At 42.1% G+C, this 12,021-nt stretch overlaps 1 protein-coding gene across 2 annotated transcripts; it reads right to left on the bottom strand.

Annotated features, from left to right (window-relative positions):
* Positions 1–200: 200 nt before the first annotated feature.
* Positions 201–11,954, bottom strand: LOC109511458 (stromal interaction molecule 2-like). Of its 2 annotated transcripts, none has more exons than XM_019862578.1 (12): positions 10,679–11,954; positions 7,803–7,933; positions 6,097–6,208; positions 5,910–6,021; positions 5,695–5,810; positions 5,179–5,356; positions 4,917–5,094; positions 4,664–4,825; positions 4,005–4,105; positions 3,643–3,896; positions 2,953–3,142; positions 201–2,866 (listed from the first exon to the last, which is right to left on the bottom strand). In XM_019862578.1, the coding sequence occupies exons 1-12, from the start codon at positions 10,800–10,802 to the stop codon at positions 1,411–1,413; spliced, it is 3,114 nt and encodes a 1,037-aa protein (XP_019718137.1). In that variant the 5' UTR covers positions 10,803–11,954; the 3' UTR covers positions 201–1,410. The 2 variants fall into 2 exon arrangements, with proteins under 2 accessions (XP_019718137.1, XP_019718139.1); XM_019862580.1 differs by having other exon boundaries at positions 2,953–3,136.
* Between the last annotated feature and the right edge of the window lie 67 nt (positions 11,955–12,021).

Genomic DNA, 12,021 nt, shown 5'->3' with positions numbered 1-12,021 from the left:
AAAATAATTAAACGGTGGTTATTTTGTGCATCACGTGTAAATTTGTATTTCTTTGCAGGTGACCTTCAAAAATGTAATTCTTCTCTTCTTTTCAGGACTTCGAAAGGACTTTTGACTGCATTCCACGCGCACGTTGCAAAACAACGCCGTGACTCAAAACGGATTCGAAAAAAATGCACAGGCAGGCAAAATGTAGGACATTCATAATGCTTAATGACTTTTATTCTAAAGGAAATGTGCGGAATCAGCAAACAATAATATTAGGCTTTCTACAGTTCCGTCAGAATTGTAGGCCTCAAATAAAGAAACAAAGAAAGTTTATCATGTAATAAAAAAAAAAGCTCAAATCTGCTTTGAAACAATTCATCAATTAAACATCTTAGTGACACGTCTCATTAACAGGTATATAAAATTAAGAAATATTGCTCAAGTTGATTGAGTTTGTAAACAATGAGGGTCACGTTGATCCGTAAATGACATCAATATTTCAAGTTTCACCGAAACATATGCTTATTAGATCTGGCAAAACATAAATGGGATTGTGATGACAGAAAATTGTATTTATTACAAAGGGGGCGTGGCAGTAGTTAGAAACTTTTAGTTTTCAGATAAAACACATCCAAAGTGCTGATATTGCTTGGAAATGAACAAAAAATATAGTCAGCAAATATGCAGCGTTTTCCATGAAAATACAACACAATTATTGGCCATTGTGTACAAAGCTAATCATCAAACAAAAAGATGATGAAGTAAAAGTGTAAGAGATTTATGAATGAATTATTTACATATTTGCGCATTCATCTGTCAATAATACTAAGGATGCCTTTCGATGATCACATTCATATATAAGCTGCACATCTATAAGACCTTTGTGTCATCAAATCTGTTTATTTTGATAAATGTGTCATCCCTGTGACTTGATCTCCGATCCACAGCCAAGAAAACAGGTAGAAATGTACAACCAACCAATGTCAAAATGTCCAAAAATACTACCCCCCCCCCCTTCAAAGCACGCTGGGCCCCCACCTGGAGTTCAATTGGGCTCAGTTACTTTATTATGATCCATATGTCAACATAAACGGACGTCTATCAAATGACCGAGTGTAAATTCTTCTGAAGGGGAAAAAAAAGGAGGCTTTTGAAGGGATTAGGTGCTTATTTGTTTCAAATCTCGGGCCATTACTTTGAGACCATAGGATAACATCACTTTGATGTTTTGTGAATAATGTCTCGAAAAATTATTGCTTCATTAATACCTCAATTCTTTCATACACCCTGTAACCTGATAACTTGATAAGCTGTCTACTTGTAGGAACCGCTGTCCCTGAAAGGGTTCAAATGAAACCTCCGCTGGATGATTTCATTTCGGGGGGGGGGGTGGATACAACAAATGTGTGCTCAATCCCATCGTCAGAGTTTCTGGAGACCGCTTTGTTGTACCTTCTCTGTCATTGCCTCATTTTTCTTTTTGAAAAGATTTTTCAGCTTCAATGACTTCTTGCTCTTCTCTTTATCCCTGTTTCTGTCATCTTTCGCTTCAGTCGAGGATGGACTGGATTGGTCGGTTCCTCTTGCTGGCACCACTGGTGGCTCCAACAGTGCCTGACTCTTGGGAAAGCTCTGGGGAACGTTGAGAGTTGAGGCAGAAAGGCTCATTGGGGTTGCTGCCATGGAGTTGCAAGACTTCTCTAGGATTCCATCATAAACAAGCCGGCTCAATGGACCAACTGCAAAAATATCTGCAGATGGCTTCCATGGCACGTTGGAGGTCGCGGTAAGGTCTGGCTGCTCACTTTCACCGGGCACTAAGTTTGATTCAGACTCTTCAGATTCGTCCCTCACTACTCGATGACGATGTGCTTCTATGGGTGATTCGAGGGGGTTGTTTTCTTGTGTAAGCTGCTCATCTCTCGACAATCGAGGTGCTCTCCTTCTCAGAAGTACGTCACGTTCCTCTTTACATTGCCCCCGACTTATTGAGGCTTCGGAACCCAATTCTAGCTTCTCCGTTGAAGATGTGTGGTGCATTTGTCGCTCTGTTTCCTCTCTGGGGAGAGCCTGTGCGGACACAGTGTCTGCAAAATACCCCTCCTTTGAGATTTTTCTTGAGGGTATTATAGGCACCTCAGCCATTTTGTCTTTGGCTGTCCCTCTCACAGAGCAATCAGGCTGCCAACAAGGACTTCCATCCAAGGACATTCCCATTGAGTCTCTCGTAATCCTTCTGGCGACCAAGTCAAACGGACCCTCGGAACCTTCCAGTAGCTTTCTTGAGGCAGTGTCTACCGAAGCCCCCATCATAGCTCTTGATAACTTCTTTTGTCCAAATTCTGATGCCTCCACTTCATCCCAAACAATCTTCCTGACTTCAAGTGGAAACTCACCTCGATCTTTTGGTAGACTCCTCGATAAATTGTCTGTTACGTCCTCTATTATTTCTGTTTTGCAAGGTGGGAATTCTGCATCTAATTCACTGGCCGATACCTTTCTAATTACAAAATCCGGTGCACTTTCACTCCCACCTCTGGATCGCCTCCTGAATGACGCCTCAATTAACGATCCATCTTTTGACATCATCATCGAAGGATTTTCCAAAGAACAGTCCAGAGCTTTATCTTTCACCATCTTCCGGCAGGAAACATCAACAGGAGTTTCAAGTTCTTCCAGAGAAATTTTTCGAACTGGAGATTCAACATCGGATTCAGTTTCTTTAGTCGCAGGCTTTGTCAGAGACCTTTCGACAAGAGGTTCTGTTTCGTCACGATAGAGTTTTCGATGGGAGCCATCAGCAGGGGAACAAGGGTACATTTTGCTATGAGGAGGTGAAGTGGAATGGTCGGAATCTGAGAACCTTTCTTGGGAGTCTCTATTGAAACAAGGAAAAGGATAACGACAATTTGAATTAAAGATTTAAAAACATTGTACTGGAATATGAAGGTACCAGAGACTTACTGTTTCTTTACAGTTTTGCGAAAGACTCCGTCATCCTCATCGAAACAAGGATAGGGAGTTCGAATTGGGATGAGAAGGTCGGGGTCTGCCGAGATTAGAGTGGTAGGCGGTTGTGTGACGCCGTGACGCCGTGACCGGCGTATGGTAGACGTTCGAGGTCGAGGGGAATTCTTAAGTGGTACGCCTGCAACTAGAGTAAGACATCGTGTAAGCCAATCAGCAAAGCCAATCGTTGCAAACAAGCAAACAGAAAGAAGTACGAAAAGGTGGGCCACGCCTAACACATCATCAGAATTTCATTTTCACATGAACACTTATGATTACTACTTGGCACATGCTGGGCACTGCTTTCAACTCATTTGTAAGGGTGGAGGTTGGGACTGCGTAATTGTGTCCAATTTTGTCCAATGCGCAGTAAAATTACTTCTTTGCATTTAACTTGTCCCAAAGGATTATTGTGGTGTAACAATAAAAATATCTAGCAAGCAAGCTAACATACTCTACTTGAGGTGACAGAATCAGTTTTAAAATTAAGGCTCTGATTTTACTCATGACACATAGTATGCAATCATAACTTTTGATTTGAAAGGGCTGCAACTCGGAGTCAGTGTCGGCGGACTCAAATCAACGACCAAGTCACTCCACATAATCGCTGAACAACAAAGACAAAAACTTACAGTAGTACCTCACCTGGAATTTGAGACAGCATCGCCGCGGAAGACTCTTCTAACAGGTCCTCGATTGACTCATGAAGTGAGCTGTGCCATAAGTGAGATGGCTGAGGGACTCGGGGAAAACCAACAGCAAGCGAGTCTGAGTAGAGCAGAGCGGTGAGGTTGGTAAGGCCAGGATTCCTGATGATGGGGAAGCCACAGATGCGCTCTATGTGTTGCCAGCGATGGAGACGCTCCCGCAGGCATGCGGTTACGTCCGACAAGGCATTCCTTTTGGAGAGAGATAGACGTTAGTGCTTTATTTATCTCCTCTTGGAGAGACCTGTTTACTTTGGGAGACTAAAAGTCAAACCTAACTATAGTCACTATGCGACTCACTTTGCCTCGAGAATCTTGTGGTCAACCTGATCCAAAGATGAACTGTGGGCCACATGGAGAGTCCCAAACACTGAGCTTCTCTTCTTTTTAATCTTTTCTGCCTGAAGAAAAGGATGCAAGAAGATATTCAGATTGAAATGCTGAGTCACGATTAGTTGCTATTCGTACGGTGAATGTCAGAAAGGTTCCGGCACAGGTGTCACAAATACAGCAATCGCCTTGGAATCAAACATGCTGCCCGGGCATTCTCTGCCACGCCTTCGTGCACTCTTGTCAGGATTTTTTTTTTTTTATTTTAGATCCTCCACAGTTCTGTCATCATGACCGTCTTGATGTGGTTCAGGTCTTAAAACCTATTCCACCGATTACCGTTTTGAGTTTTGGGGAGGAGGAAAAAAATTAAAAATCACACAGAGCCAGCTCGGGTGAGTAGGGAGACTGCTCTCGCAGGGCAAATTCCTTCTCGACCAGGAACTGTTTGGAGGCTCTGTAAGCAGGCGTGTTGTCCTGATGAAGCAGCCACAATTTGTCTTGCAACACTGAGCTGCCCTAATTTGAAGGGACAAGGTTGTAGTTTGAGTTTGAAATCTATCTTTTGTGACGGCAGTCCCGGAACTTCTCTGACACACCTGTTTCGACTGTATTTTTCCATGTCTCACCTCTTCTTTGGCAGTGGCGAGCTGTAATTCAGCACTGTGTTTCTTGACATTGTAGTACTGGACCTCAACTTCATGTGTCAACTGGAGCCACTGCTGGAGGACTTCTGAGGCAGTCCAAGTTGCATGCATGTCCTTTTCCGCCTGCCTCAGTGCTCCACGGACCTGAGGCCACGATATTTGTCCGTTTTTAAATGCTTTGTTTAAAATTGGACCGACCTTTGCACATTGCTAGCTATGAATGCATGTGAGGTACCTGCACAAGTTCTTCTTCTGCATATCGGAGGCGACTTAGTTCACTGACGGCGCCCTGCCTCAGCTCTTGCAGTCGATGAGCCTCCTCCTGTGCCCCTATGATCTCATCCCTCATCTTCTCCTCCAAGTTTTGTTTCTCCTCCGCCACATTACGTTTCTCCTCCTGGGCTCGCTCCAGTCTGAATAGGAGGCAAATTGCATCGTCGTGTTGATAACGTCAATTCCTGGCGATGAAGACTGTGGGATTTGCCTTGTGTGCTTACTGTTCCTGCATGTCGAGGAGGCTTTGTTCAGCTCGCTGCAGACTTTCCAAATCCTTCATCATCTTGTTTATATGGATCTTGCTGCTTTTGTTCTGGACCTGAGCAAACCAGCAGCCCCCGACTCCCATCACCACTGACACCATGAGTAGTAGATCTTTCATATAATTGTGAGGGGGGCCTGTGAGAAAGAAAAAAAAATGGTTGTGATTAAAAAATGATGTATTTTTCATGTATCATGAATAAGTGGTTGATTGCTTCTTTGCGACGTCGACATAATCAATAGCAGCTGAAACGAAGTGTTATCTTGCACCTAATGTACCGTGAATACGAGTACAATTTTGCAAGATGGAGCTAGGGGCTTTATTGATCCAGACATTGATCATTTAAGACCTGCAAAATCTCTGGAGCTCTCTGAGAGTAAAAATTCAATCCGAGCATCGTCATTGTCATGAGTTGTCCTTCACATTTCGAGGAAACTTGTGTTAAAAGAGACAAGATTTCATCCATGTTCCTTACGGGTCGGTGGTCCAAACAGCACAACATCAAGAGCTTTGATGTTGAGCTTCTGTTTGTCTCTCTGATCCTGAACTCTCAGCTGGCCACTCAGGAATGAAGGCTCATTGGCTGCAATTCTATAGAAAAGGCAGAGGGATGCTGTTTTAGCTGCTCTTGTTGTTTTAATTAAGATGAGTGTGTTTTCAGACATTTGCTTGGACACAGAATATTATCACCTCGGGAGTGTGTTTCCATTGACTTTGAAGTCTTTAAAGTTCTTTTCGTACTGCGGCAATTCGACAAACTCCCTGAGCCAGCGAATAACGTCGTCTTGGGTCCAATTATGAACTGGGAAGTGAGAAAACAAGTGAGACTTGGTAAAGTTTCAAATGTTTGTACACATTTCATCTTCTGGACAAACACCTTCAGATGACTTCCAGCCTTTCCAAAGCTCCTCCACTGTGATGTGCTGGTCTTCTCGGTGCAGGTGGCTATGTTTGTTGGTCTGCTGTTGCTTCATGTCTTCAATGATGAACTGCAAGATTTTAAGAAAAGGTTTGGAGTCAGCAGCAACAGGTTGAAAACACCTTGGGGAAAAAAAAATCACAGCACAGTTTATATCCAAAATACTAATCTGATCGATTGATCAGTTGTATTGTTCTTTGCTTACGTTTTCTGCTTTAGGATCACTCGTTTTTTGTTTAGGGTTTTTTTTAGACTTATCGAATTGAAAAGGCTTTGGCAAGGTACAGTCAGGTCTCCATATTCTGAGCTACAATTCCGCAATTTTTATTCCTGTGCACCTTTTTTGCAAGTTTTATGGTCTGACAACATTATCCTCATTTACATGCCGCTCCAAAAGCAAATGAAAACATTTTATCCGCATACCGGGTAAGTAACACGAGCCTGCTCACCAACTGTGTGTCCAGGTCTGACCGGAAAAGTGTATTTTTAGCATTGTAGTCTGTGTATACATTAAGGAGCGGGGCTATGGAAGTAATGTGTCTCCACTTGCCAGCATACATTTACACTTGGCTGGTGAAGCATTTTCAAGTTCATGAACTTGAGCTGCACATATGGATCAACACCTCTGCCTTCCACAACTGTACACAGTTTCTCTCCGCTAAATGCATACATTCAGACTGAACTAATATGGTCAATGATTTATAGGTTTCATTAGTGGAGCAGAAGTTCAAGCAGGGAAGCCCTCTCCCGCGCCGCTTTGTCCAGCTCTTCCGGAGGGTTCCCGAGGTACTCCCAGGCCAGCCGGCAGGCATGGTCTCTCCAGTATGTCTTGGGCTGTTTCCAAGGTTTCCTCCCTTTATGACTGACCCGGAAGACCTCACCAGGGTGGCGTTCAGAAGGCATGCTAGAGCCACCTCATCTGGCTCGGCTCGATGCGGAGGAGCAACAACTACACTCCGAACCCATCCCATCACCCGCATGCTTCGATCCTTTCATCAACTTGGGTGACTTACAGGCAATAAGCATGCCCGCACCTGCTCAGCGCCACTCACCGAGGGCGAGTGGAAGGGCGTCTTACCCTTCTCACCCTTATGTAATTTGTCTCATCATAGGGGTTTTATCTGGTCCCTCACCTCGGACTTCTTTACCCCGGGTGACCTCGCGTGGCGTCGTTTGATTCTGTATTTAAAATAGATACTGACACTTGTCTGCATAGTGTCTAGAAATGTAGCCTTGGATAAAGATGAAGGCTTCATTTGATGACTGAAGACATCTTGGGACTGTGCTGTGACGAGCTCATGTCACTCCCTTGATGTCTCTACGGCAACCGTAATTCGAGGCCTTATATAATGGAGCTCAGAAGTCCATTCTGGAAGGTGAAAGGGCAATCACGAAAATCACATACATGACTGTGCAATGTACACGATGAACTTAAAAAACATTGAGATGACTGGGTCGATGTGCTGCAAAGAGTGCCAAATGTATGAGAGCAAACCTTTTTTGTCAGGGGGCCAAAAGCCAAGTTAAACTGTTGCTATCCTTGAAGTAGCACTTTTTCTTTAGCCAAAGCACCTGTTGTCGTTGATTTTAATTCTGCATGTCTCTTGCAACTTGGTGAGGATATGAAATTATTTCAGGAAGGATGAGAAAACATCGTACAGTACCTCCACACTCTCCTCCACCTCAATCCCTCCATCCTTGTCATCATCCATCATCTGATGGATGCTCTGCAGAGCCTCCAGGCTGTAACGATCGGCTTCACTTATACACGGTGGCGACACCACCATGCATGGGTCTACATGGGTCCAAAAGACAAATAAATGACACTGTTACCGTACAGTATACGACACTATTTCAATCAATACATAAATGAATGCTTCATTTGGATTTTTTAACTTATTCCTACTCCGTTTTGGACTGGTAGGACATAGTGTTCTCTGTGTTTTGTACTGCATGTTCAAAGTAAAAACAAAACAAAAAAAAGTCTGAATTAAAGCGATTGACTGGTTCTATAGTTTGAAAACAACATATTGCAATTATTTTGCAGTTCTAACAGAGAACTGCCTTGCTTATGTTGTTGAAATGTTTTCTCGAACTGACAGACCGCGCTGTTTAGATGATTGCTCCGTTGATGTTGCTCCAACAGACGGCACTTTCGTTTATTTTTTCTTTTTATTAAAACAACAAATAAGATGGTTTATTTTTGTTGACATTTTGTTTTAATTTTAAACAATTAGACAACACAACTTTGTTGCGCTAACCCCTCCCCTCCTAAAAAACAACTAAAGCTTGTTGACTTTGTTATAAGGTAAATATTTATTTGTCAGAACTGAATGTTCTACGTGAGGTTAGGACAGGGGTGTTCTAAAATATGATGTTGTAAGAGGCAGATGGTTTGGCTGTCATATACTGTAATTCTAGAAAATACGTGCTTAATGTTGACCTGGTTCATCATTCAACATATCAAAACAAACCGTCTTGGGTCAGCGTTGAACTGTATAGCATGTTCCGAAATTAGGATCTGAATAGAGAAAACCAAAATACTGTAGTGGAAAATGACCTACAGATTATTGTTTTTCCAGGTCTCTTAGTCACAGCCCATTTTTGTCTCTGTGACTCAGATATCTTTGTGCTCTGGACGGCTCGAGAGACAACAAGTCAAAAGATCTGCTTGTGAAATGAGTACAGTATACCAGAAAGTTCCTGACATGCTTGCCTCTCTGTGAAAAATATTACCATTGTCTGTACGTTGAATTATATTTTTTTTTTTTTGTACACACACACACACACACACACACACACACACACACACACACACACATATATATATATATATATATATATATAATTTTTTAAAGACGTTTACATAACACTAGTAGGCCTTTTCTATTGCTGTGTTTACAAAGGTACATTCTATAGACCAGTGATTCCCAACCAGTGTGCCCTGAGCTTAACTTTCACTTAATTGGTGGGACAATTATTTATTAATAACAAATAATGTATTATAAGAAATAAGAAATCCTTTATTAGTCTCGCAATGGAGAAATTCCCATTTCACATTGTCAGAACTGAATGTTCTACGTGAGGTTAGGACAGGGGTGTTCTAAAATATGATGTTGTAAGAGGCAGATGGTTTGGCTGTCATATACTGTAATTCTAGAAAATACGTGCTTAATGTTGACCTGGTTCATCATTCAACATATCAAAACAAACCGTCTTGGGTCGGCGTTGAACTGTATAGCATGTTCCGAAATTAGGATCTGAATAGAGAAGACCAAAATACTGTAGTGGAAAATGACCTACAGATTATTGTTTTTCCAGGTCTCTTAGTCACAGCCCATTTTTGTCTCTGTGACTCAGATATCTTTGTGCTCTGGACGGCTCGAGAGACAACAAGTCAAAAGATCTGCTTGTGAAATGAGTACAGTATACCAGAAAGTTCCTGACATGCTTGCCTCTCTGTGAAAAATATTACCATTGTCTGTACGTTGAATTAAAGGAAAAGTTATTTCAGTGAGTAACGATGGACCAACATTAACCTTATTGCTCGATGACATGAGGTTATTTAAGGTATTATTTGCTCAATCATCTTCCCATCTGTTCGTACACAACCAAAGCAAGGGTCACGCTCCCTTGGTTTCTGATGAAATCCTGCAGTTCTTCACTGATTATGGCTATTAATTCTCAATAGTGTACAGGCAAAGACTTTCTGAGCTACAAGTGCGTTATTAATAACAAATAATGTATTATAAGAAATAAGAAATATTTTATTAGTCTCGCAATGGAGAAATTCCCATTTCACAGCAGCAAAGTTATGAAAGAAAGAAGTAGAAGAACAAAATATAGGAGCTGCTGGAAAGGCAGCCACTCTCGCAGCGCCATATTGTTGTCCATCTATGCCAGCAACTTATAGTGACAGAAAGAACAAATAAACGCCCCCCCCCCAAAAAAAAAAGTATGAGATGGTAAAAAGCATGAAATTGTCATATGTATTCTCTTTTTGTGACAATTTTTTTGGGTGGTGCGCCATGTGATTTTTTTTAACTTAGAAAATGTGCCTTGGCTCAATAAATGTCGGGAATCACTGCTATAGAAAACAACAAAGTATCTCCACCCATTTTCCGAATCTGGGGGGGTATGCTTTGCCCTCAGGTACTGCGCACAATTAGTTTTATTTTCCCCATAAGCTGGAAATCCTTTGGAAGTCAGTCTAAACTTGAAAGAGTAAATTAGTTACTCTATTCATTACTCAGTTTCTTTACTAATTCTGCTACTTTATTCTTAAAGTAACTACCGGTAGTTAGTGGTGAGGGTGAAAGGTGCCACTTGCAGAAATTCTGATGTTACCCACATGTGGAAGTATTCTACAAATTAATGCTTTGTGATATTAGAAAAGAAACAGTAGTCCTATCACTTGAATAGAAAAAGTACGTAAAAGTAAAATGAATTGGTCTTTACTCAAAAATATGCATACGTGGAGTACCGTGTTACTTCGTGATGCTTTACAGGAATTACTGTGTGATTCATTCAGTCAACTTACCCCCTGGATTGAAACCTGTACCCCCACTTGGGAAACTGATGCCTGGCAGCTCACTGGCACTTTGCACAACGACCAAAAAAGCAGTAGGGAAAATGAGGAATAAAAACAAGACAAAGGGAAGCATGTCGAAAGTTGAGAAAATCCTGAAAACAAAAATGAAATGCGGACTGAGGAATGAACAAGTTAAAGTACCGAGGGCAACTGCACGGTGCCTAAACCGTTGCCCAGTGGAATTCCGGAAAAATCTCGGAGTTATATTCCTTAGATCATATTAAAAAGCCGATGATGGCGCATCCAGAAATTGTTCCATCTTGAAGATCTATCTGGTGATCACAGAACAGTATCAAATCCAGAGGATGAAGATGAACAAAAGATGTCTTTAATCCTGTTTCCTAGTGTTCACTTGGTATCTGTGCTGTTTAGATAAACAAAATCCAGTACTTCAGTCCTCTTTCACAGTTGTGTAAAGACCTCAAGACACCGCTCTCTCTATCTCTCTCTGTCTCAGTCCAGTAGCAGGGTCTCATCACATTATTAGGTTTCCTCATACGCCAACCCCCATCCCAAATGTGTAGAGGGTGGGAAAAAAAAATGCCGTTAACAGTTGTTCCGCTGACTGCCATATACTTATTTTCTGTCTTTGATTTGTTTTCGGATTATAGTGCTTACTTAGGTGGCATAAAAAGTTTCCATTTTAAGCTTTCGCTTGAGATCCGAACAGGAATAGCATGACATTGGTCATGGCTTTGCTGGGTCGGAGACTCGGATGAAACTCGTTTCAACAACTATGCCAATTAACTTTGCCTGCAAGTTATTGGTACGGTGTGTGTGTGTGTGTTTCAGCAGACATGCTCCACAACCTAGTCTGGCTGTAGAACCCAAATGATTATGCAAGTACATTAATAGCGCAAAAGGACACAAACAGTCTCACAGCCGCGCTAACAGTAGCCTAACAAAGTGTAAGGTTTCATTCCAGCAATCTCCTCCCAGTTTAAAAATAGTGGCACGGCGTTGACCTGTAGCCATGCCCAACAGGGCCCCTGCAGCATTGAGCTAAGTAGGGTGCACTAGGTTCTTGAATAGGAATACAAAATCTAATTAGACCCATGACCAGAGCTGTATTGGGTCTCCCTAGATACCGACAAGAAAGTGTGTTGAATTTAGTGCTGCGCCGTTAGGTCGATCGGCCGCCAAATCATGATCGGCCGATTTCTGTGGAAAATTACGATCGGCATGACAATGAATGGCTTTCATTGCCGAACACACAAAAAAAAAAAAAACGATCACTTACAGCTCGTACTTTGTAGCCTGCAGCCAACACATCCCCTTGCCCTTTCGGTATC

This window comes from Hippocampus comes, unplaced genomic scaffold (genome assembly GCF_001891065.2).
Source record: "Hippocampus comes isolate QL1 unplaced genomic scaffold, H_comes_QL1_v1.1 scaffold7, whole genome shotgun sequence".
In the NCBI taxonomy this organism is placed as follows: domain Eukaryota; kingdom Metazoa; phylum Chordata; class Actinopteri; order Syngnathiformes; family Syngnathidae; genus Hippocampus; species Hippocampus comes.
The sequence above is the reverse complement of the archived record's forward strand: the minus strand, read 5'-3'. Positions and strand labels throughout refer to the sequence as shown.

What these genes read in the sequence shown, in the direction of transcription:
- LOC109511458 (XM_019862578.1), bottom strand. Translation starts at nt 10,802, where the DNA reads ATGCTTCCCTTTGTCTTGTTTTTATTCCTCATTTTCCCTACTGCTTTT. An exon ending in CAGAAGAAGAACTTGTGCAG is followed by an intron (nt 4,826 to 4,916) that starts GTACCTCACATG and finishes TCGTGGCCTCAG; the next exon opens with GTCCGTGGAGCACTGAGGCA. An exon ending in CACAAGATTCTCGAGGCAAA is followed by an intron (nt 3,897 to 4,004) that starts GTGAGTCGCATA and finishes TCTCTCCAAAAG; the next exon opens with GAATGCCTTGTCGGACGTAA.